Genomic DNA, 27256 nt, shown 5'->3' with positions numbered 1-27256 from the left:
TGTGTCTGTGTATGTGCGGATGGATATGCATGTGTGTGCAAGTGTATACCTGTCCTTTTTTCCCCCTAAGGTAAGTCTTACCGCTCCCGGGATTGGAATGACTCCTTACCCTCTCCCTTAAAACCCACATCCTTTCGTCTTTCCCTCTCCTTCCCTCTTTCCTGATGAAGCAACCGTTTGTTGCGAAAGCTAGAATTTTGTGTGTATGTTTGTGTTTGTTTGTGTGTCTATCAACCTGCCAGCGCTTTCGTTTGGTAAGCCACATCTTTTATATATATATACGGAAACATTCCACATGCGAAAAATATATCTAAAAACAAAGATGATGTGACTTACCAAACGAAAGCGCTGGCACGTCGATAGACACACAAACATACACACAAAATTCAAGCTTTCGCAACAAACTGTTGCCTCATCAGGAAAGAGGGAAGGAGAGGGAAAGACGAAATGAAGTGGGTTTTAATGGAGAGGGTAAGAAGTCATCCCAATCCCGGGAGCGGAAAGACTTACCTTAGGGGGAAAAAAGGACGGGTATACACTCGCACACACACACATATCCATCCACACATATACAGACACAAGCAGACATATTTAAAGACAAAGAGTTTGGGCAGAGATGTCAGTCGAGGCGGAAGTGCAGAGGCAAAGATAATGTTGAATGACAGGTGAGGTGTGAGTGGTGGCAACTTGAGAATAGCGGAGATTGAGGCCTGGTGGGTAACGGGAAGAGAGGATGTATTGAAGAGCAAGTTCCCATCTCCGGAGTTCGGATAGGTTGGTGTTTGTGGGAAGTATCCAGATAACCCGGACGGTGTAACACTGTGCCAAGATGTGCTGGCCGTGCACCAAGGCATGTTTAGCCACAGGGTGATCCTCATTACCAACAAACACTGTCTGCCTGTGTCCATTCATGTGAATGGACAGTTTGTTGCTGGTCATTCCCACATAGAATGCATCACAGTGTAGGCAGGTCAGTTGGTAAATCACGTGGGTGCTTTCACACGTGGCTCTGCCTTTGATCGTGTACACCTTCTGGGTTACAGGACTGGAGTAGGTGGTGGTAGGAGGGTGCATGGGATAGGTTTTACACCGCGGGCGGTTACAAGGATAGGAGCCAGAGGGTAGGGAAGGTGGTTTGGGGATTTCATAGGGATGAACTAACAGGTTACGAAGGTTAGGTGGACTGCGGAAAGACACTCTTGGTGGAGTGGGGAGGATTTCATGAAGGATGGATCTCATTTCAGGGCAGGATTTGAGGAAGTCGTATCCCTGCTGGAGAGCCACATTCAGAGTCTGGTCCAGTCCCGGAAAGTATCCTGTCACAAGTGGGGCACTTTTGTGGTTCTTCTGTGGGGGATTCTGGGTTTGAGGGGATGAGGAAGTGGCTCTGGTTATTTGCTTCTGTACCACGTCGGAAGGGTAGTTGCGGGATGCGAAAGCTGTGGTCAGGTTGTTGGTGTAATGGTTCAGGGATTCCGGACTGGAGCAGATTCGTTTGTCATGAAGACCTAGGCTGTAGGGAAGGGACCGTTTGATGTGGAATGGGTGGCAGCTGTCATAATGGAGGTAGTGTTGCTTGTTGGTGGGTTTGATGTGGACGGACGTGTGAAGCTGGCCATTGGACAGGTGGAGGTCAACGTCAAGGAAAGTAGCATGGGATTTGGAGTAGGACCAGGTGAATCTGATGGAACCAAAGGAGTTGAGGTTGGAGAGGAAATTCTGGAGTTCTTCTTCACTGTGAGTCCAGATCATGAAGATGTCATCAATAAATCTGTACCAAACTTTGGGTTGGCAGGCCTGGGTAACCAGGAAGGCTTCCTCTAAGCGACCCAGGATAGATTGGCGTACGAGGGGGCCATCCTGGTACCCATGGCTGTTCCCTTTAATTGTTGGTATGTCTGGCCTTCAAAAGTGAGGAAGTTGTGGGTCAGGAGGATGCTGGCTAAGGTGATGAGGAAAGAGGTTTTAGGTAGGGTGGCAGGTGATCGGCGTGAAAGGAAATGCTCCATCGCAGCGAGGCCCTGGACGTGCGGAATATTTGTGTATAAGGAAGTGGCATCAATGGTTACAAGGATGGTTTCCGGGGGTAACACATTGGGTAAGGATTCCAGGCGTTCCAGAAAGTGGTTGGTGTCTTTGATGAAGGATGGGAGACTGCATGTAATGGGTTGAAGGTGTCGATCTACGTAGGCAGAGATACGTTCTGTGGGGGCTTGGTAACCAGCTACAATGGGGTGGCCGGGATGATTGGGTTTGTGGATTTTAGGAAGAAGGTAGGGGTGCGGGGTGTCGGTGGGGTCAGGAGGTTGATGGAGTTAGGTGAAATGTTTTGCAGGGGGCCTAAGGTTCTGAGGATTCCTTGAAGCTCTGCCTGGACATCGGGAATGGGGTTACCTCGGCAAACTTTGTATGTGGTGTTGTCTGAAAGCTGACGCAGTCCCTCAGCCACATACTCCCGACGATCAAGTACCACGGTCGTGGAACCCTTGTCCGCAGGAAGAATGACGATGGATCGGTCAGCCTTCAGATCACGGATAGCCTGGGCTTCAGCAGTTGTGATGTTGGGAGTAGGATTAAGGTTTTTTAAGAAGGATTGAGATGCAAGGCTGGAAGTCAGAAATTCCTGGAAGGTTTGGAGAGGGTGATTTTGAGGAAGAGGAGGTGGGTCCCGCTGCGACGGAGGACGGAACTGTTCCAGGCAGGGTTCAATTTGGATGGTGTCTTGGGGAGTTGGATCATTAGGAGTAGGATTAGGATCATTTTTCTTCGTGGCAAAGTGATACTTCCAGCAGAGAGTACGAGTGTAGGACAGTAAATCTTTGACGAGGGCTGTTTGGTTGAATCTGGGAGTGGGGCTGAAGGTGAGGCCTTTGGATAGGACAGAGGTTTCGGATTGGGAGAGAGGTTTGGAGGAAAGGTTAACTACTGAATTAGGGTGTTGTGGTTCCAGATTGTGTTGATTGGAATTTTGAGGTTTTGGAGGGAGTGGAGCTGGAAGTGGGAGGTTGAGTAGATGGGAGAGACTGGGTTTGTGTGCAATGAGAGGAGGTTGAGGTTTGCTGGAAAGGTTGTGAAGGGTGAGTGAGTTGCCTTTCCGGAGGTGGGAAACCAGGAGATTGGATAGTTTTTTGAGGTGAAGGGTGGCATGCTGTTCTAATTTGCGGTTGGCCTGTAGGAGGATGCTCTGAACAGCCGGTGTCGATGTGGGAGAGGAAAGATTGAGGACTTTTATTAAGGATAGGAGTTTACGGGTGTGTCCATTGGCTGAGTTGATGTGTAGGTGAAGGATTAGGTGGGTGAGGGCAATGGATTGTTCAGTTTGGAACTGGTATAGGGACTGATGGAAAGAAGGGTTGCAGCCAGAGATGGGAACTTTAAGTGTGAGGCCTTTGGGGGTAATGTCAAATGTCAGACAAGCCTGAGAAAATAAAATATGCGAGCGTAATCTGGCTAGGGTGAAGGCATGTTTGTGGAGGGAATGTAAATAAAACTTAATGGGGTCGTTGTGGGGATGTTGTGAGGGTGACATGGTATTAGAAGGTGGAAAGTGTAACATGAGGTTGAAATGAAAATGAAAATAACTGGAGAAAGTAACTGGAGATCTGTTGTGAAAAAAGGCGAAAAAGTGTTGGATAAAGCTGGGCTATGTTGATCCTGTGGTGAACTTGGGTTGGTAGACAACGATGTGCACAAAGGTTAGGTGGTTGTGTTGCCGCCAAAACACGTTAAAGGATGGAGAGATTCGGGAAAATTTCGAAAAAACGGCGTGTAAATGTATTAAAAAGAGTGGTTTTGTGGTGGCAGATTATGAAAATGAGGCTAACAATTGTCTGGCGAAGAAATAATGACGTTAAAACCTGTGGGAAGCGGCTAAAAATTATCAGTGATGTGGGAAAAATGGAAATGGAAATAAAGCTAAAGTTATCAGAACTAGATGAAATGGTTGTTTAATAGGTGAAAGGAACTGTTTGTGGACTAGAAACGGTGGATTTTATAGCAGCGGTAGTGTTGAAAGCGGAAAAAAATTTTTTGGTTATGGTTTGGAAGTGGGTGACGTATTATTGAGTATATATAGGCGGGATGAAATTGTATAGTAGATTACGGTAAAAAGGAGAAGGTGAATACAAAGCGAAACTACTGGCAAAAACAAAAAGAGAAAATAAGACGACAGGAAAGATTTCGAAATGCAACAGTGACAATAACAAACGTAATTGTTGGGTTCAAATTAATGATATGAATTAATAGAGGGAAACATTTCACATGGGAAAAATATATCTCAAAACAAAGATGATGTGACTTACCAAACGAAAGCACTGGCACGTCGATAGACACACAAACAAACACAAACGTACACACAAAATTCTAGATTTTGCAACAAACTGTTGCCTCATCAGGAAAGAGGGAAGGAGAGGGAAAGACGAAAGGATGTGGGTTTTAAGGGAGAGGGTAAGGAGTCATTCCAAATCCCGGGAGCGGAAAGACTTACCTTAGGGGGGAAAAAGGACGGGTATACACTCGCGCACACACAGATATCCATCCACACATATACAGACACAAGCAACATATTTAAAGACAAAGAGTTTGGGCAGAGATGTCAGTCGAGGCGGAAGTGCAGAGGCAAAGATGATGTTGAATGACAGGTGAGGTGTGAGTGGCGGCAACTTGAAATTAGCGGAGATTGAGGCCTGGTGGGTAACGGGAAGAGAGGATATACTGAAGGGCAAGTTCCCATGCACCCGGAGTTCTGACAGGTTGGTGTTAGTGGGAAGTATCCATATAACCCGGACGGTGTAACACTGTGCCAAGATGTGCTGGCTGTGCACCAAGGCATGTTTAGTCACAGGGTGATCCTTATTACCAACAAACACTGTCTGCCTGTGTCCATTCATGCGAATGGACAGTTTGTTGCTGGTCATTCCCACATAGAAAGCTTCACAGTGTAGGCAGGTCAGTTGGTAAATCACGTGGGTGCTCTCACACGTGGCTCTGCCTTTGATCGTGTACACCTTCTGGGTTACAGGACTGGAGTAGGTGGTGGTGGGAGGGTGCATGGGACAGGTTTTACACCGGGGGCGGTTACAAGGATAGGAGCCAGAGGGTAAGGAAGGTGGTTTGGGGATTTCATAGGGATGAACTAACAGGTTACAAAGGTTAGGTGGACGGCGGAAAGTCACTCTTGGTGGAGTGGGGAGGATTTCATGAAGGATGAATTTCATTTCAGGGCAGGATTTGAGGAAGTTGTATCCCTGCTGGAGAGCCACATTCAGAGTCTGGTCCAGTCCCGGAAAGTATCCTGTCACAAGTGGGGCACTTTTGTGGTTCTTCTGTGGGGGGTTCTGGGTTTGAGGGGATGAGGAAGTGGCTCTGGTTATTTGCTTCTGTACCAGGTCGGGAGGGTAGTTACGGGATGCGAAAGCTGTGGTCAGGTTGTTGGTGTAATGGTTCAGGGATTCCGGACTGGAGCAGATTCGTTTGCCACGATGACCTAGGCTGTAGGCAAGGGACCGTTTGATGTGGAATGGGTGGCAGCTGTCATAATGGAGGTACTGTTGCTTGTTGGTGGGTTTGATGTGGACGGACGTGTGAAGCTGGCCATTGGACAGATGGAGGTCAACGTCAAGGAAAGTGGCGTGGGATTTGGAGTAGGACCAGGTGAATCTGATGGAACCAAAGGAGTTGAGGTTGGAGAGGAAATTCTGGTGTTCTTCTTCACTGTGAGTCCAGATCATGAAGATGTCATCAATAAATCTGTACCAAACTTTGGGTTGGCAGGCCTGGGTAACCAAGAAGGCTTCCTCTAAGCGACCCATGAATAGGTTGGCGTACGAGGGGGCCATCCTGGTACCCATGGCTGTTCCCTTTAATTGTTGGTATGTCTGGCCTTCAAAAGTGAAGAAGTTTTGGGTCAGGATGAAGCTGGCTAAGGTAATGAGGAAAGAGGTTTTAGGTAGGGTGGCAGGTGATCGGCGTGAAAGGAAATGCTCCATCGCAGCGAGGCCCTGGACGTGCGGAATATTTGTGTATAAGAATTATAATACTCATTTCCTAGGCCATTTTTCCATTGACTAGGATATGCGAGACTGCAGGATTCGTTGAATGGCAAACACAGTGCTTCAGTTGAATGATGTAGTCATACACATATTCACAGGTTGTCAAGTGAAGATCAGTGGGAAACATGGAAATGGCAGATTCAACTTTCTAAAGGAACTTCCTCTTGATGGTACACGTCAGTGTCTGTCATTAGCAGAAGGAGATGAACTGTACAACTCGTATGGCGCTGGCAGCATGACAATGCTCAGGCAGCTTGTATCGTTCGAATGGTGCTTGAAGAGGAACCTGCTATTCATATACGAAAGAAGACTGATGCAAAAGAAATCTGAGTCACCTTTACGTCTGTATATGAACAATCTTCATTGCGGTGGGTATATACGTTGATCGATTGTCTTTGAAACATTAAAATATGATTTCGCATCTATAACATGACATAAATCGCTACTTGAGGACATTTTCCGTAACTTATGCAGTGAACTGAATAAAATTATTCCAAATGCAACTTTGCCATGTCACTGCTTCATTATATTTTCAAAACATTGGGAACTGAATATCAGTTTCACAGGTCAGCCTGGTATCGTGTTCCTGAATCCGAGCAGATGACAAAGCTTCTTATTGAGAGTTTGCATTCAATTGAGAATATTTTAGCTACACAGACAGCTGGTGCTTTCTGCACAAAATCAAAATTGGATGAGCAGCATCAAAAACAGAAAAAAAAGTTGCAACAGAGTGGAATAAGTAAAAGAAGAAAGGAAGTTGTACATGTCTGTATTGCAAGAACGCTGGACAAATTATCACAAACTGCCGACAGTGCATCGCCACAGAAGAAGTAAAAGTGACAGCTAACAACAGTAATTATTCAAGTTCCAATTTAGAAATGAGCAGCAAACCAAATACATTTCTTGCCCCTAACTTGTTATTTCATGTTAATTTTGATAGTACAGATTCTTGGACTTCAGACTCTGGCAGGACACATCATATTTCCCCAAATAAACAGCACTTCACTATGTTCGAAAATTTTCCCATTCCACAATTTGTACAGGCAGCTGGCAATGAAGTTATTTTTGCACATGGGACTGGCAGTATTGATACTGAAATATTCTTGAACAAAAGATGGACATGTGCTTTGCTTGAAAATGTCTGGTATGTACCCATTGTGAGACACCAGCTGTTCTCTATCTTTCACGCTGTGCAACGTGGATGTAATTTGACTTATGATACCAAAGGCATTATCATTCGGCGACATAGTGAAATAGTCACAACAGGAAGACTTGTTTCTTCAGTATATATTATGAACATGCGTGTTTGTCCTCTTGGTTCACAAGTAATGATTAGCTTAACAACTTCAGAAGAACACTACAGTGTTGGCATGAGACACTTGGTCATCAAGATAAACGTTATGTATGAGATGTGCTCTCTCGCTTCAGTGCATCAGTTAAGTGCCATGGTACCACATCGTTTTGTGATGCATGTGTTCTTGGCAAATCCCACTGCAAACCACTTAGCCATTGGAGAGATTGTCCACATACTGTCAGTGAGTTGATCAATGCAGACATTAATGGACCAACGTCTGTTTTCTCTGCAAATGGTTTTCGTTACTATGTGATTTCAAAGATGATTATTCTTGTTTTGTTTGGATATATTTCATACGAAACAAATCGGAAGTGACTGACAATTTGGAAACATTTTTGGAGTGTGTTGCTGTTGGTCATAAGGTAAAACTGTTTCAGACTGATGGTGGAGAAGGGTTTAATTGTAATAAGGTAGCTGAAGTGCTACGAGACCGCGGTATTGACTTTCATCCTATGTTTCCAGACCTTCCTCAGTAGAATGGTGTTATTGAACAAGCAAACCAACATGTAGTTGAATTAGCTCGCTCAGTGTTCACATCTAGAAAGTTACCTAAATCACTTTGGGCTCATGCATGTGATACTGCCATTTTTCTACTCAGTCAAACTGGGAAGTCACGTGTTGAAGGTAAGACACCATTTGAAGTGTGGACTGGCAATGTGTTTGACAGTTTCAGTTATATATGCATTTTTGGATCAAAATGCTATGTTTATTTGCCAAAAAAATTTTGTTGTAAGTTCAATGACAAAGCTATATGTTGGAATTTCATTGGCTGTGTGAATGACAAAGATGGTTACAAAGTGTGGATTCCATCAAAACAAATGTTGATTTTCAACAAAAGAACTGTATGCAACTGGAAATTCAATTGAGTTCGAATTTAATTCCAAATCTGAAGAAACAGGAGAGAAAAGTGAATCTACTCTTGCTCAAATTGAGACTAGTGACCAAGAATATTTGAGTGATATACGATATCGAAGTCAAGTTCGTAAAATACGTCCCCCAGTGAAATTTGATGACTATGAATTAGGTTCCCAGCCTTAAGAAGCAAATCCATTAGTTTCCCTGACAAAAGCAATTCATTAAGAGCTTGTACAAACAAACTTCAATGAAGCTATGTAAAGCAGTAATTCCAATAAATGGTTTAATGCGATGAAAGAAAAATGAAGGCATTTGAAGAAAGTGGTATGTGGGACTTGTTACAAATGCCTGAAGGTAAATGAGTTATCAATAATCAATGGTAAAAAAAAAAAAAAGAACTCTGCCCGAACAGTCCATGAAGGCCCTACGGTTATCAATGGGTACTTTGTATTAAATAGAGGCCTGATGGATCGATTGATCAAGACCATGCTTACTTGGTTGTGCATGTGCCAGACTGTTGCTTGTTATGACGCTGTTCATGATGTAATAGCGATAGCAGCAGAAAAAAATTTGAAACATGGTCAATTTGATGTTAGAACTGCAGTGTTGTATGGTGACTTGCATACAGAAACATACAAGACTCAACGAGAAGTTTCGATGATGAGTCAGGTCATGTTTGTCGCCTCAAGAAATCCTTGTATGAACTTACGCAATCACCTTGTTGCTGGAATAATAAGTTTCACTCATTCATGAAAAAATGTCTTTATTAGTCCTACAGCAGTTCCTTGCATTTACATTAAACAAAGCAAAACAGAAAAATTCCTGATTGCTATTTATGTCAGTGATGATGGACTTATTGCGGGAACAGCTCGAGTTCAAGTGCATTGAATTCATTTTTAGATATGTTAAAGAATTCAGATTAACAGTGGGATCTTAAGACTCATTGTTAGCAAATAGAGCAACGCGAGTCTGGCTTTTTTTATTTCACACCAAGCACATGCAGACAAGCTTCTACATTGTTTTAACATGGCTGATTCATAACCATTAAAAACTCCCTTTGATAATGAACAATTAGATAGTGAATATAGCATTACTCTTGACAGCAATATTCCTTATTGTTCGGCTATTGGGATTATTCATGTACCTGGCATGCTCTGCTCATCCAGATCTCGCATATAGTGTTTCAAAAGTTACTCAATTGATCGTTGAACTCACTTCTTTTGATTGGAATGCTGTAATACACATTTTCATATATCTTTGTGCTACTTCTCACTTGGGTCTTCTCTGCTCTTCATCTGGTGGGAAACTTTGTGCATACGTTGATGCTGACTTTGCTGGCAACACTGAAATGAGATGATCAACAAATGGTTTTGTTTCAGTGATTGACGACATGGCTGTATTGTAGACAATTCAACTGCAGAAATCAGTTGCACTATCCACCACTGAAGTGGAGTTCATCACTGTATGTGAAGGAGCCAAGAAATTAGTACAGCTTAACAGACTGCTGTTGAAGATCAGTGGAAAAAGAAAAATGCCTGTATTTTCATTGACAGTGCCATTAAATTAGTGAAAAATCCAGATTTCCACAGGCGCTCTAAGCACATCAGAGTACAATATTATTTTGTGTGGGAACTCTACAAAAATGGGAACATCAGTGTGGAAAATGTGTGTTCTGAAAATCAACTTCGTGACGTGTTGGCAAAGCCTTTACAGTCAAACAAATTTAGAGCAATGTGCATCAAAATAGAACTTTGTAACTAACATTTTTTCACCTCTTATTTTGTTATTTAAAAGTTGTTCTGTGCACCCCAGTCTGGTTTGGGGGGAGGGGGGGAAGCTTTGAAGTAAATAAATCGGAACTGTGTGTTTCCTGTTCTCTCCTATGGTGGTGCTTGGTTTTGTGCCATGTGAAATTTTTCTCCAAAGAGTTTCTTTTTCATGCTTTTACTCTATGAAGTTTGTTTGCTATGTATCATCTTTTTAGATATTAAAGGGAGATGACCTCTGTTCCTAAAGCTGTTGTATTCTTGCTGTAAAAATGTATCATAAGTTCACGACATCTTTGACGTGGGGGGAGGGATGGGGGTGGTGGGGTTGATTTTCCCAGATAAATAGTGTGTTGTCTCTGTGATTATCTGCGGAGCACACAGTAACCACTCATATACATACAAATACCCTGAAAGCCAAAATATTGCAAATTTTTACTGTCATTATTTTGCTTGGATACAGCATTTTATATTGTAATTATGCCGTATTATCATCTTCAAATAGAAAATATGATTTCTTCTGTGGACTGACATACTGTGCAAATGGCTAACCATACTCATGGTACATTGTTAAGTATCGACTCGAGCCGTAGGACAAAAAGGGTGGACACAATTGATTGAGTCACAGCTACATTGACACAGTGCAAATTCATTAATATTCTTATAGTTCTAACAAGTTTACACTCTGTGCTCAGTACAACAATTTCAGTTTCTCTTAAAATTCACACACAATTCAAACAATCAGCAAATTAACAAAGCTGAGCCATGATAATTATTCAGTACCAGAATCCAGAAGTAAGCAAACTTGCAATATTGCTCTAATAACAAAATCTGACAGTTAACATCTTCTGGAACCTAACACATCTACAAAAATTAAAATTTACTTACTTAAATTGGTTTAAGGGCATAAAAATTATTCACCAGGTTATGCACTTACTGTGTACAAACTCATAATCTGAAAGTTGGAAATGTAGAAATGAAAAATTGTCTAATACTACAAGTACACGTACATGTTCCAGACAATTATGCAAGATTTTATCCTCGCTGAAACATTACAGGTATAACAGTAAGTTGTACAGAGCTCTTCAGACTTTACTTTACTCTGAGAAAAACATTTGAAATGGCCTTGTGTAGCATCCACTAGTGAACACAGAATAGAAGTAATACTTGGAATGTTTCCTTCCCTTTTTGTGTAATTTGCATAGGTTCGAGGCACTGCTCTTTTACATGCAGTATTCATATCATCAACCTTGGTGTTTCTTCATATGACAAATAGAATACAATATCTGATTGTGTGCCGAAACAGACCAGTGTTAGAAACAAGCACTACAAAGTTTCACTGATACATGCACACTGTACAAGATTGTTATGAATTAAGAAAGAAGCAATCATACATTTTACACGTTTTACTGAAATGTCTATAATACCACACACACAGGAGGCAGATACTGCTGAATGGTATAAATGAGATATATGCCTTTGTAATAAAATGTGTGCACAAAAGTGTTGGATCTCTACTGCTCATGTAGCACATAAGATATATATGTAGAGTCTTGTGAGCAAATAACAGTACACCGTAAGAATGGAAAAATCTTGAAATGGCAACTGAGCCATCAGTACACAATATCTGAAGGAAGTGAATGTCCGACACAGTGACGGCACATAACTTCTATACGTCTGACTTATACACATTCCATAAGTGCACAGTGCATTCATGCCAAGCATATGTGAAGACTGTCCTCTGTGTGACAGACTGTGGCCCCTCCCGTTTAGTCACAGCCAAGTGAACACACCGTCCATTCATGCTGGGCGTTCCTCCACAGTAAGTGACAACTTCATGCTTACTCACAGTACTTACTCTAGTTCCCCTTTTCTGCACTGTGGTCATGCAGATAAACCCTCCCCACTGTCAGATGGGTCACAAGCAGTGTCAAAAGGGAGGATGGCCAATACAGAATAACAGTTTGGGTATTACCAACATAGGCCATAATGTTGAACATGGTACAACATTATTTGTGCATTCATTCATAGCAATGAGCAATTTCTCCTCTTCTATCTGAATCAATTTCTGAACTGGAAGACCTACCTGCATGCTAATCTTCTAGGAATCCTCTTATTACTTACCTTGTGGTAGCGCCATACTGTTTTGATGATCTCGGTGCTTTGGCAGTTCATTTTTAAAGTCTTTCATGGGCTGGGATTGTTAGTATCCACTATGTCGAGGACAACACGTGAACAGTCATATGTAGAGTGTCCATCTCTTTGTTATGGAGAACAGAAGCTACTAAGTACTGGAGAATATCTGTGATAAATGTACATCACAGTATAGGGAGATCAGCATTTATTCAGAAACAGCACAAGAGGCACTGAAAATGTGTGGAGAAGTCACTTGAATCTGGCAAGGTGATCTACTTTTTCCAAGCAAAATAATCGTTGTGATAAAGTGCTACTTTTTGGGAAACTTCACCTGGCAGAAAAAAAAATTTTTAATAGTCCAAAAGGGAGTAGTATACAATTGATATAAACAGCAATTTGTGAAAACTTCTTACAAGCATTGATTAAGAATTATTGCAAATCATTTCACCACCTAATTTGTATTCCTAGAAGTGACATTGTTGAGATCACATGTGTTAAGTTACTGTTACATTTGTCAATTTTCAATCGAGCATAATTATTTCCTTTCGGGCATGCTAACTATTTCCTGCTTCATTTTCTGACCTTCCTTCTAATATCATACATAGCACTCTATATAGTAGCTTCTATATATTTCCATTGCAACAGTTTGGATCATAACTTTTCACCTTATTATTTTAACCTTCTTTACTATTTCTTCAATCACTCCTTTTTTTACCAACTGTCCAACAATGAATCCCTGCTCATTCTATCTCTGCCAATTCTGAAGACTCTTCTTTGCCTTATAATCATACAATCAGAGCTCAAATCATAATTAACTGCCTCAATTCTTTTCACAAAATCCTTTTATTCCATGAAACTCTTACTCTTAAACAGATTGGACGCCATTCCCAAGACCACCTGAGGAAGTTGTTCCTGTTACTCCTGTCTTATATCTATATGTGATTACATCTACCCAAGAAAGACTCTAACCAATCCTGTCCAACTCCATCAGTCCCTCATAGCACTCCGAACATGCCTTACTGACTTACTCTGCCATCCGCATCCTCTAAAACTTTCTCCACCCTTCATGAAATACACTGCTCTTGAACACCCATCTCATAATACTGTTGTCATCTTTTCTGGAAAAACTCTAACCCCTGCAGAAGTCTCAGTACTTTTAAATGCCTCACCTTTAGCCAAAAACCTAAATTCATTTGTGCTTGGCTTGTAAAGGCTCTTCTTTCCTTTGCTTGTCTTCTGCTGTGGAAACATTTTTTCACGCTCACTCCCTACTCCACACTAACAACATCAAACTAAAACCACACTTAGAACCTCGTTTAAAACAGTTCCAACTTCTCTCCAAGCATGATCTTCCTCTGCTTCCACTCAGTCATCCCATGATAATCTTTCAGGAATTGCTCACTTCTAACGTGGCTTCACCTTCCTTTCCCAAGTCCCTCCCTAGCCTAACATCACTCCTGTGGAAAGCACAGCTGTAACTTGAAAATCAATCCAGACCATATGATTCTTTCCACAGACAAAGACTCCATCATAGAGGTCATGAATCATAGTGACTATGTGGCTGAGGGTCTCTGCCAAATTTCTGCCACCTATGCATACAAGCGATTCAACCATTGTCCCATCCCAAAAGTCCAATATTACCTCTAGCAGGTTCTCAAGGACTTAGGTCCATCCCAAAACTGCTACATGAATTCACCTCCCTCATCACACCAGCAACCCACCTGCATTCCTACTTTTTACTACTTTACAAACTCTACAAATCCAACCAGACAGGTCTCAGTAATACTTTTGCCGTTGTGGCTGGATGCAATGCTCCCACATAACAAGTCTCTACCTTTGTTGACAAACATCTCCAACTATTGTCCATAACCTCCCATTCTACATCCAAGACACTGCTCACTTCCTTCATCACCTTTCCACGGTTCCTGTCGCGTTACCATCAGACTCCTTGTTAGTCACTGTGGATGTGACATCCTTATGTACCAACATCCCCCAATCTCATGGGCTTGCAGTCATTGAACACCTACCTTTCCCAACATCATCTTGGTAACAGACTTATCACCTCTCCTAATCCTCCGAGCCAATCACATTCTAACACAGAATTATTTCACTTTCAAAGACCAAATCTCTAAACAAAGCCATGGTACTGCCGTGGGTACTCACATGGCACCATCCAATGCCAATTTATTTATGGGCCATCTGGAGGAATCCTTCCTATCTAGCCAACACTTTAAACACTTTGTCTTGTTCAGGTTCTTTGCTGTCATTTTCATTATCTGGAATCATGGGTGGTGGAGCCTATGTCAAAGAACAACAGGGCCCTTATTATGCATCCCTGTACCACACCATGTCTTAGCTTCTTTTCACCTGAGTCTGTTCTTTGCACTGAAACAATCGATCGTCTACTATTTAGGTAGGATTCAAGGGTTTGTAGAACAGCTCCCCCAGTACCATATAATTTTAGCTTGCTGAGCAGGGCATCATGTGGGATACCATCAAATGCCTTACTAAGGCCACAGAGTACCATTGCTAAAGACTCTTTGTCTTAACACTGACTTATATTTGTAACTAAGTCAAATACCGATGTTATAATTGCTCTTCCAAAAGCCATGCTATTTATCAGAAAAGAGGTTATTTCCTTTAAAATAACTTAACAGCTGGTCTTTCATTATGGACTCCATCACCTTGGCTAGCAGTGGTATTATATCTATAAGCCTGTAGCTTGACACTTCATGTGGATTACCTTTCCTGTAAACTGCTACTGTGTGCACTACTTTCAGGAAGTCTGGAAATTCCACCGCATGGAGGCATTTATTTATTACTACATACTGTAGCAGAGCAATTTCACAGATTATAGTGTTTAATATAGTACAGAACATGCCAGAAACAGCCCTCTGAGCATTTGTAGTCTTTTATTGTTTTTGTTGTCTTTTGGATTCACTCTCTTCCACATTACCATGCTGAATTTATTTCCAAATTTCACTGCAACCACAGGATCTGTTCTGAGGTCAGGAATTTCACCTACTGTGCTTTCCACTATGTTTATAAAATATACATTAAATTCACCTTGACTGCAAGAATTAGAGCAAGAGATGGTGTATTGCCTGTGTTAATTTAGATCCCACACTCCCTTGCAAGGATTCTCAGCTTCTTCAGTAAACCTGGCATTGGTTTGTTTTAGTTGAAAATTTTTATCAAATTTGGCTTTAAAAGTCTGGAACATGGAACTGAATGTATCATCTGGCGATGGAACATGGGAATGAATGTATTGTTTGGTGTTCTTTGTACATTTTATGCCAATCTGTGTAGAAGACACTGCAGTTTTGGAATCATCTAAATTTTTCTTTGTAATAATCCTAATCCTGAAAATATCATTTGAATGCCAACTGGAATATGTTGAATACTTACTGAGTTTGTCCATAGCTTCATGATTACTGCACCATGATCTGCAAGCTTAGGGTCAACTACACTTGTTGTCCCAATTATTTCAGTTAGTGACACATGTATCAAGACAGACCTCCTGTTGGTAGATAACTTGTCACAAATAGTCCATAGTTGCTTACTGAGTTCATACAAGCTCTCTGTGTATCACTACCTTCTCCAATATGGATGTTGAAATCTCCATTTAAGGCAATTTTTGCTCCTAAATGCACTAGATGACACAGACAGCTTTCCAGTTTGCTGACAAGGTTTTTAAAATTGCCATTTGGGTAACAGTACACACAAACAACAATTAAGTTAGCATCTGACAGCCGCAAATCAGCCAATTCTAGATCCAGGTCCACATAGAAGCTATTTACATCAATTTTACTTTTTGCACATTCAAACACACCACCGTGTATAGAAGCTTCTCCACACCGCGAGTTCACCATTTCCAGATATTCAATAAACCTGTAGTATTACCTCTCTGTCTGGGCTAGCCAGTGTTCCCATACAAATAATACATCAGGTATCACTTCCTCAGCAGACAATGATAATGTATATTGATTTTTGTCCTAAGACATTGCACATTTGCACTAGCTATAACTGGTCTTGCATTTTTTTCAGTGATGACATTTCCTTTTTTACTGGAATATTCTCAGTCATGGGAGTTTATCTCACTGGAACATTGGGCATCCTCAGGGGGGGGGGGGGGGGGGGCGGACCACTTATCACAACGTTCTTGGGGCCGTGTACTGCTGTCCATTATTTTATCATTTAAGTCGAGGTGAACACTAGTTTTGAAGCTATTATTTAATCCCTTCGTTTCCAGTTTTACTACTGTAAAACTGTTGTGACTTCGGAAAGTGTTCTGTGAAAAGTTAGTAATAGTATCAATTGAGGTGCCATGTCTTAGTTTGCTAAGATGGAACCAGAGACTTTTTTTTTCACCATACAGCATTCCATTTTCATCACCAGTACCTCTTATGATTTTATTTCTGTTTTTAGTACTGGCATTTCCAAACATTTGCACTTTAGGCTTCAAAGTTGGCCTGTAGGCTACTGTTCATTAGCTTTTCCATTTTGTGCAGCACAGTCTTGTAAGATAGTGGTTTTGGCCAGTTCATTGTTTTGTTTCACTGCAATTGAATTTCTTCTGTTTCTCTGCTTGCTGTTCACTTCCTGCCAATCTGTATTTTTGCCCTCTAAATATTTATGTTCTGTAACCGGTTTGTTTACAATGGATTTTGTTTCACTCACACACCTTTTGTTTACACTTGAGCTGGTTGCCACTGCAGCAATGTTTGGATATTTATCAGGGGCGGACCACTTATCACAACGTTCTTGGGGCCGTGTACTGCTGTCCATTATTTTATCATTTAAGTCGAGGTGAACACTAGTTTTGAAGCTATTATTTAATCCCTTCGTTTCCAGTTTTACTACTGTAAAACTGTTGTGACTTCGGAAAGTGTTCTGTGAAAAGTTAGTAATAGTATCAATTGAGGTGCCATGTCTTAGTTTGCTAAGATGGAACCAGAGACTTTTTTTTTCACCATACAGCATTCCATTTTCATCACCAGTACCTCTTATGATTTTATTTCTGTTTTTAGTACTGGCATTTCCAAACATTTGCACTTTAGGCTTCAAAGTTGGCCTGTAGGCTACTGTTCATTAGCTTTTCCATTTTGTGCAGCACAGTCTTGTAAGATAGTGGTTTTGGCCAGTTCATTGTTTTGTTTCACTGCAATTGAATTTCTTCTGTTTCTCTGCTTGCTGTTCACTTCCTGCCAATCTGTATTTTTGCCCTCTAAATATTTATGTTCTGTAACCGGTTTGTTTACAATGGATTTTGTTTCACTCACACACCTTTTGTTTACACTTGAGCTGGTTGCCACTGCAGCAATGTTTGGATATTTATCAGAGTTATTTCTCATGGGAAAATTATCACCTGATGGTTTCACAGGCTTCTTACTGTGCATTTTGATTGTTAATAGTGGTAGGTGCTGCTGTTATAGTGTCCTCCAGTCTCGCATCTGGATTTTGCCTTAGATTTGCAATGTTTTCTGTTTAGTTTCGGTCATAATACATGACACATTATTTTCAACAATCTTTGCACATAGTCTTCTGACTGAGAGGCTTCATCACTTTGTGGCAACAACATTTCTAACTTACAGTTTGAAGCAATCACAGTATCAAGTTTTTCTTTTATTTGTTTGTTATCACTGGTAAATTCTTTCACAGTTTTAGTAAAATTACTCACTAATGTAACCAAATCAATATTAAGTTGTTGCCTAGTGTATAAAATTTTATCATGTTTGACTGCATTGGCATATGACATTTTGTCACCTCACTTCTCTTCACAGTTTTCACAAGCATATTTTAACCAGTCTCTTGAGCATTTTACAATGTGGTCTTCACTGTTGGTGAGGCCAGCACATACATTGTGAATGATTTACCACACCACAGACCACAAAAATGACTAAATTCCTTAGTTTTGATGGTTTTCTCACACTTACCACAAAACATGCTCTCACTGCACACCAGCTTGTCTTACTGTACTTACTTGGGAATCAAATAATCTGTGGAACTATATACTTCAGTCCAGTATAATAAAGTCTAGTATTATTGTTCCGAAAAATACTAGGCAATTAATCTGTCTTTCCAATAGTGTAGACATCAGACTTTTGGAGTATTTGTAAATGGATAACTTGGGTACGAGATAAAATGAGATTGTGCTATGACTGTCCTGATCCACACAAGTGAACTTTACTAGCTAAGCAGCGGAATGTGTGCTTGGGTGTTTGTCTAGAGTGTTCCCAGGACACTTAATTACAGATCCACCTGGGCAGTGTTCCTCTACATGCCTCCCTAACTGTGCCCGAATATTTAATTAAATACGTTATCAGTCTGAGGATACTTGATTTGCACGTAACGTGATCTCAGTGCAAAAATTATACGTGCATATTTAATCCTGTATGTTTTCATTTATTGCTCATTTCTCTTTGGTCCTTCTCTACCAAGCCTCCTTAAGTAACATTGACTTATTTTATTCCTGGTCATGGAAGACAATATTATGGTTATATTATTTAGTATCTACAGTTCATGAGCTGCAATATGCTCTACAGTTATTTGAGTAGTGAAGTATTAAAAAGACATTTGCCTGTGAGTATATCAGTAAATTTCTTCTTTTGTTTGTTTTCAATGAAATAAATAATTCATTTATTTTAATTTTTGTAGATAATATCAGAGAAACACTACAGTAAGGTGGAAATTGTCGAAGCCCTACAGTATGGGTTGATCGATTATTTGACTGTAAACATCAACCAGAATCAAGACATCTCAGATCCTAGACATTATTACCTGATGAAGTGGTATATAGATGACAGTGTGCCCCAACTGAAAGAAAGTAAATGTAAGTAATTATGAGTCTGTCATAAGTTTTCTGTCCTCCAGTTAAGTAAAAAATAACAAATATTCTGTCTGTAAGAATACATGATACACACTGATGATTTTATTTTTTTAAATTTAATTTGATGGTACAATATGAGAAGTGCATCTCACATGTGATTAACTTTTTTCTTTCAAATTTATCATGTACGTGTTGCTTAAGCCAAAACTGATATCCTCCGTGCAATTTTACAGCATTTATTACACAATTTTCAAGACTCAGACACTATAAACGTATTTTAGTAATGGTGTAAGCAAAACTGTCCTTTGTAAGTGTGTTCTCACTCTTTCAGAATGTAGACAACTGTCCTCTGACAATTATTAGTGCCTGTTGGATGCTATGAAAGAGCGGTTCACTCATGGACTGTTCAGTCAGTTATCAGTCATTCAAATTAATTATTTAATATGTGTGCATTTGTGTAATGTAACCTGAAATGCAGTAGCTTTTTTGAAATACGTAGTGGCTTTTATGCTGATCGTATTCATTAATGGCTTTATTAAGCACGGTTAGAGCACAGCAACTTATTTTAATGGTGACTACTATCTGCCTTATTGCTTACTGACTTAATACTTATAGACATGCACTTCATTATGTAGGTACGTATTAAACTATATAAGAAGGAAAAATCACTTGAGGAAACTAAAATACAAGGAGACAGAATGACTCATCAGCACAAACAGTGAGGAACTAAAGTTCCAAGCACCACCAATACATACTGATCATACAGTCTTTATCTTTCTAATTTTAAGTATTAAGCTCCTAATCCAGAGGTCTTGACACTCCATCACCGTCAGTCATAGAATTTTTTCTGTCACTTATTACTTCTTGCACCTCTGGCAATGATGTGTTTATGTGTAAATCTGCCAATATGCACCTTCATTTAGAGTCCAAACTGTAGATGGATAACTCATTTCTATGATTTGGGAAAGGCAAGGGAATATCACCTTTAATAGGACTATTAATGCTAAAGTAATAAGGTTCAAACCAACCTTTGTTCTGACGACAATTGTACCTTAAAGAAAAATTTGACTGTGCCTTAATATCAATTCAAATACACTCATGAGCAGCTGAATTGGAGATAACTGCTTTGCTGAAGAAAGATCACTTATTTAGCAATGGCAAATGCAATATTTTGCCATGTTACATGACTGGGGTGAAGTCAGACCTTGTACTTTCCATTGGTCTGGTAGTCAAAAGCTCATGTCTGTGCATTTAATATATACTGTGTGCTCCACTCATGGATCACCCCATCTTTGTAGTCAGGCAGGCTCTGGTATTTTGAAATAGTGTGTGAATGGTATACTCAGAGTACCGATACCTAGATTGTTGGAAAACTATCGTTGTCACACTCACAGTCAACTGCCAGGGGCAAAATGCCTTCATGATAGAGGTTCCTGTCAGTTATCCAGGATTCTTACAGTTTACAGATGGGTCACGGTTCAACAAATTACTTGCTTATTCAGCACTAGACAGCAGCTGATGACTCAGCAGCAGGTCATCTGCTTTCTTCAAATTCAAGAACATTGGAAGATCCTACATAGGCTGAAGTTTTGTTTATTGGCTGCACTAGTAGCAGAAGCCCTCAGAACTGTATCTGCTCATGTTGCAAGCCAAGAGAAGGATCATTCATGCACTTTCACCACTGCAAAATTCAGAATGAAATTTTACTCTGTATTGGAGTGTGTGCTGATATGAAACTTCCTGGCAGATTAAAACTTGAACTCGGGACCTTTGCCTTTCGCAGGCAAGTGCTCTACCAACTGAGATATCCAAGCATGACTCACAACCCGTCCTCGCAGCTTCAAATCCACCAGTACCTCATCTTTTACCTTCCAAACGTCACAGAAGCTCTCCTGCGAAACTTGCAGAACTAGCACTCCTGGAAGAAAGGATATTGTGGAGACATGGTCTAGCCATAGCCTGGGGGATGTTTCCAGAATGAAATTTTCACTATTCTTCCAGAAGTGCTAGTTCTGCAAGTTTTGCAGGAGAGCTTCTTTGAAGTTCAGTATGTAGGAGATGAGTTACTGGTGGATTTGAAGCTGTGTGGACGGGTCGTGAGTCGTGCTTGGATAGCTCAGGTGGGGGAGCACTTGCCTGCAAAAGGCACAGGTCCTGGGTTCAAGTCTCAGTCCAGCACACAGTTTTAAACTGCCAGGAAGTTTCACTGCAAAATTTGTCATTTTGACAAGTTCACTGCCAAATACTTCTCTAAGTCATCACATATCAACTACCTTCCACAGAGAAACATATGAATTCTAGTCCGGTTTAGATTTCTTATTGGTGTGTTCTAATTGTTTTTCATCTGGATCAGTCTCAAGAATTATCATATTCACAGCTATTTTAAACACATGGTATACACATCACTTCAGGGTAGTTGTCATCAGCACCTGAGGACTTTTGCATGTGAAAGAGAAAAATTAGTTGCAGCCCAATGGGACTTGTTTGTCCATTATTAATATCCCCTTGATAAAACACAAATTCTTTTGAAGTTCCACATTGCCTCACTGTTATTGTATACCATGAAATGGAAAGCTGCTACTCACCATACAGCGGAGATGCTGAGTCGCAGATATGCACACACACACACACACACACACACACACACACACACACACACACCCACACACACACACACAAATTCAACTCACGCACACGACTGTGTGAGAGTTGAGTTTGTTTGTGTGTGTGTGTGTGTGTGTGCGTGTGTGTGTGTTTTATTTTCAACAAATTCCTTTGATGGGTAAAAGCTTATATTGTGGCAGTCTTTTTACTGTGTGTATCTGCGACTCAGCATCTCCGCTGTATGGTGAGTAGCAGCATTCCTTTTCATAATATTGTTACAGTCCATCCTGGATTTTACGTTGTTTGATATTATTGGATACTGAAAAACAGTGTTTCTAAAGTCATCTGTATTTGAACAAAACTTGTTCAGTTGTTGTCAATTTCTCACTTCCTAAATCTAGATTTTTTTTCTCTTCAAAGGACAAGAGGAAATGAATAAACCAATGGCTGCTCCCATTAATTGTAGATAAGATAAAACAATAGAGCTTCATGTTTAAAATAGGTCTCATCATAGGTCTTAGTTTACTAGTTGTCAATAATGAAGTGAGAAATTACAGTCAGTAAATGGCTTTTCTTATGGTTGCCAATTCACAATATTTTGTTGTGTGTTGTTGTTTTTAGTTTCGTGACCATTACTGCATGTACTGGGCCCGACAATAAAACCTCCCTCATTTTAATATATCTCCAAAAAAAAAAAAAAAAAAATCGCAAGGTGATAAATCAGGCCACCTTGAGGGCCACACGGTGTCTTTTCACAAAGAGACAAGATGACCAGGAACCAACTCACCCAGTATAGCTAGAACCACACTTCTTGATCTTCATGATGTGATGTGCAGTAAACTGGTTCAGACTAGGTTGGAGGAGGGTCTCTAGCATGTATGTGATAATAATGGTTTGAATTAACTGTTACCGTATTGACACCTTCTTCGAAAAAGTACAGTCCTCACACAAAACATTCAGCAACTGTTCACCAAACTGTCACATGAGGGCTGTGTAGTGGTCGCTGATGAATTTCGTGGGGGTTTTATGCAGCACAGTAGTGGAATGTCTGTTTGTTTACAGTTCCTGATAGGTGAAAATGGGCCCCATCTGAAGAAATAAACAAAGCTGCAGGTGGAATGTTCTGAATAATTTCCTCATATGCAGCTCTACGAATTTCTAAAAACTCTTTCACTTAATTCCTTGGTAACCATCATTTTGAAGGTGTGCATATGAAGTTATCTATGAAGATTCTTCTTACTCTCCAATAAGATAATTCCAGGGCAGCTGCATGTTTAAAGTGCTGAATGCATTGGTGATTGTTGCACAGACATTCTCACACACGCCACATTTTCCGGCATTGTTGCAGTCGGAAGACGGCCAGTAGGTTTTCTTTTCAGTGCTGAACCTGTCTTTCTAAAGTTTGACACCCACAGTTGAATAGTTTTTCTATCCGGAACATGATCATGTGGGCCAAGTTCAAATTGTCCCTGAAACGCTCGCTGAGCACTAATCACAGAACCACTGTTACAAATAAATTCCTCCACAACAAATGCAGGATGCTCACCAAGCCATGCCATGGCAAACACTGAAAACGGCATGTTCACCGCTTTCGAACAAAACACATTCCACAGCAGTATCCTCTTTACAACTCGCACGCCGGCTAGGTCAAACATGGGAGGTTTTATTACTGGACCCTGTATTTCAGTGGCCTTCCTCTGATGCATCTGGACACAGCATGAGGTTGTAGTAAAATCTCTTATTTTTTACTTTCAGATTTGTTCTAGGTGTTTTGATGAACTCTTGCATGTATACATTATAACCAGTCTTGCATATGTGCTTACAGAATGCAGATCTACTACGTGCATTTCAGCAAATCTGCTAATTGTGATCCTTTTTACTGAAATAAGTATTAATTTGTTTTGATGAGACCTTCCTTATATGTTCCCACAGCTCCTATTCACTGTGCCTTATCATTCCTTTTGTACTGCATTTAAATCTTAGATAACTTTATTTGTTGATCACTGTACAAATCGCCTAGGCATCTATGACACGCTCTACAAACAGGTAGAAATTTTTCTGCTTTTTTACGTCACTTTTCAGCGGCTCTTTATTTTTCAAAATTAAGGCAACACTTTTGATGGTTTCTAACACCCCCCTCCCCGCCCCACCGTGGGTCCGGGGCTTAGAATAGGCCCCGAGTTATTCCTGCCTGTCATAAGAGGCGCCTAAAAGGAGTCTCACACATTTTGGCCTTTATGTGATGGTCCCCTGTAGGGTTTGACCTACATTTTTCAGAATTTTCACGAAGAGCGAGCCAATTGGGGAAGGCCGCCTTACGTGGTGCATAGTGTCCATAATGCGCTGAGACCTCTCACATCCTTCATCAACGTGGATTTGCACTTACACTCGTTCTCCAGCTGTTGGGCAAGGTCATCTTCCTGGGTGTATTTTCTTCCATCCTCTGCGCAGAATCGCTTTCTGCACTGTCGACGATAGTGGGCTTCTTAGCTCGTATGCACCTGATATTCAGCATGGTAACCAATCCGTTGTGGTGTGGCCGCCATGTACCCTGTTGGTTGTAGCCACCTGACCACACGGGGATCATTCTGCTGATGCCTGCGCCGTTAACTCCCCACGTATGCCAAGGAGTAGATGCCTGTCACTCTAGGGCATCAGGACTCCCGGCAATGGCCATCCTGCGTTTTCTGTGGGAGGGCCTCTGATTGGTGTGGGTGACATCAGGGTGGATGACACACCATGAAGTGTAGTATGTCGTCGTCCCCCCCCCCCCGCCCCCCCCCCCCCCCCCCACCCTGGCCACACCATGGGAGGAATGCCAGGCTAAGGATGGCAGCGAAGCTTATTCACCCCGGTGCCTCGTATGCATGAGAGTTGATAGGGAATCTTTCATCTCAATGAAACCTCAGTTTTTTGTGGAGCATTTAGAGAACAAGTTTGAGGAGGTGGAGGGCTTGTCCAAAATGTGGTTAAGGTCAGTCTTGATCAAAATAGCATCCTCTGCCCAGTCACAGGCACTACTCGCCTGTGAAAAGCTGGGGGATGTTTCTGTCTCCATCTTGCCCCATAAGAGCTTAAATATGGCCCAAGGTATCATATTTCACAGGGACCTTCTTTTGAAGTCTGACAATGAGCTGCAGGTCAATTTAGAGCGGCAAGGTGTTCATTTCATCTGGCACATCTGCCGGGGTCCGAGGGATAATCAGGTTGCCACTGGTACCTTCATCTTGGCCTTCGAGGGTGACACATTACCCGAGAAGGTCAAGGTGATGGTCTACTGCTGTGACATAAAGCCATATATCCCTCCCCTGATGCGGTGTTTTAAATGCTGGAATTTTGGCCATATGTCTTCCTGCTGTACTTTCAGCTTCACCTGTCCGGATTGTAGACGTCCTTCACATCCCAATACTCCCTGTGCCCTGCCTCCCATCTGTGTCAACTGCGGAGAGCACAATTCGCCTTGCTCGCCAGGCTGCAGGATTCTCCAGAAAGAAAGAAAAATTATGGAATACAAGACCCTGCACCAACTGACCTACACTGAGGCTAAGAGAAAATATGAGAAGCTACATCCTGTGCATATGACATCGACCTACACCCCCCACCTCTCCCCCCAACCATTGGGGATGTCAGTCCCGCTTATCAGCTGAGAAGCATATGTTGTCTTCGGCTCCTCTCATGGGGAAGGGATCCCTTGGGTCACTCCCTCTCAGGTTCCTACCAGTGGCAAAGCTGACACCAGCCAGTGGCTGAAGCAACCACAGGTAGCTGGTTGTAGGGCTGCACGCTTCTCCTCAGTCCCTGAGACTGAATCAGTGAAGCCCTTCCAGCCAGACAAACCTAAGGAGCAGCAAGAGAAATATAAAAAGAAAAAGACCCCCAGGAAGCAAGGTACTGCAATGACACCTACACCACCACTACCTCCAAGCTCTGTGTCTGAGGATAAGGTGGAGATTCTGGCGTCCACTGAGGACCTAGATCTCGCTGAGCCCTCAGACACAATGGATGTCGATTGCACATGTATTCATCTGGTGGCAGCAGGTGACCTTGAGGCGTAGACGGCCGCATTGAGTGTCGCATGTCTTGCCAGGCTCACAATCATGTAGTCCTCCAGTGGACTTGCGACGGTTTTTTACACCACCTGGCTGAGCTACAGCAACTGTTATGCTTTACACCTGCTTTCTGCATTGCCCTCCAGGAAACCTGGTTCCTGGCAATGCAGACCCCTGCCCTCCATGGCTATAAGGGATATTACAGGAACTGTAGCGACTATAATAGAGTGTTAGGTGGAATTTGTGTCAAAGTCATGTAGTGAACCTGTGCCCCGTCAAACCCCTCTTGAAGCTGTGGCTGTCAGGATAAGGACGATGCAGGAAATAACTGTGTGCAATGTATATCTTCCTCCAGATGGTGCAGTACCCTTGAACGCATTGGCTGCACTGATTCATCAACTCCCTAAACCTTTCCTGCTTTTGGGAGATTTTAATGGGCGTAACCCCTTGTGTGGTGGTGCCATGCTTACTGGCCGAGGTAGCGAGGTGGAAAATTTACAGCCACAACTCTCCCTCTGCCTCTTAAATACAGGTGCCACATAGCACATATTCGGCCATTGATCTCTCGGTTTGCTGTCCTGGCCTTCTCCCATCTATCCACACTGGAGAGCACATGACAACCTGTGTGGTAGTGACCTCTTTCCCATCTTACTGTCGCTCCCCCAGCACCATTCCCCCCGGATGTGTACCAAGATGGGCTTTAAACAAGGTACACTGGGAATCTTTCACCTCTGCTGTCACTGCTGAATCTTATCCACATGGTGCCATCGATGTTGTCATTGAGCAGGTCACTATAGCAATAGTTACTGTGGCAGAAAAACGCGATCCCTCGTTCTTTAGGGTGCCCCCAGTGAAAGACAGTCACTTGGTGGTTACCAGAAGTCTCTAGGCAATTAAAGAGCATCGGCAAGCTCTACAGCAACATAAGTGGCACCCTTCCTTAGAGCACATAATAGCCTTTAAGTGGCTCTGTGCACGCGTTCGCCAGCTTATAAAACGACAAAATCAGGAGTGTTGGGAGAGGTGCGTGTCGACCATTGGGTGACATATGTCACCTTCCCAAGTCAGGACGAAGATCAGACGTGTTTTTGGGTACCGGACCCCAACAGGTGTCCCTGGCATTAACATCAATGGCATCTCATCTACAGATGCAAACGCAATTGCCGAGCGCTTTGATGAACGCTATGCTTGAGCCTCTGTATCGGAGAGCCTCTGTATGGCAGATGGAAAGGAAAGTCCTCTCGTTCACTAAACGCCACAGTGAACCCTATAATGCCCCGTTTACAGAGTGGGAGCTCCTCAGTGCCGTTGCAGATTGCCGCAACACAGCACCTGGGTCAGATCAGATCCACAGTCAGATGATTAAACATCTCTCGTCTGACTACAAGTGACATCCCCTCATCATCTTCAACCAGATATGGTGCGACGGCATCTTTCCATCGCAATGGCAGGAGTGCACCATCATCCAGTGCTCAAACCTGGTCAAAACCCACTTGATGTGGACAGCTACCGGCCAATCAGCGTCACCAACTTTCTTTGTAAGCTGCTGGAATGTAAGGTGTGTTGGTGGTTGGGTTGGATCCTGGAGTCACGTGGCCTACTGGCTACATGTC

General features: G+C 41.9%; 1 protein-coding gene across 1 annotated transcript in view; it reads left to right on the top strand.

The window, feature by feature from the left end:
• LOC124594309 (nipped-B-like protein A) overlaps window positions 1-27256 on the top strand; it is a 480509-nt gene that overhangs the window by 146840 nt on the left and 306413 nt on the right. The window contains exon 8 of the mRNA XM_047132672.1: window positions 18819-18993. Coding sequence (XP_046988628.1) covers window positions 18819-18993 — 175 coding nt within the window. The remainder of the gene's footprint in view (window positions 1-18818; window positions 18994-27256) is intronic.

Source organism: Schistocerca americana, chromosome 2, assembly GCF_021461395.2.
Source record: "Schistocerca americana isolate TAMUIC-IGC-003095 chromosome 2, iqSchAmer2.1, whole genome shotgun sequence".
NCBI lineage: Eukaryota > Metazoa > Arthropoda > Insecta > Orthoptera > Acrididae > Schistocerca > Schistocerca americana.
This window is presented reverse-complemented; position numbering and strand designations above follow the sequence as displayed.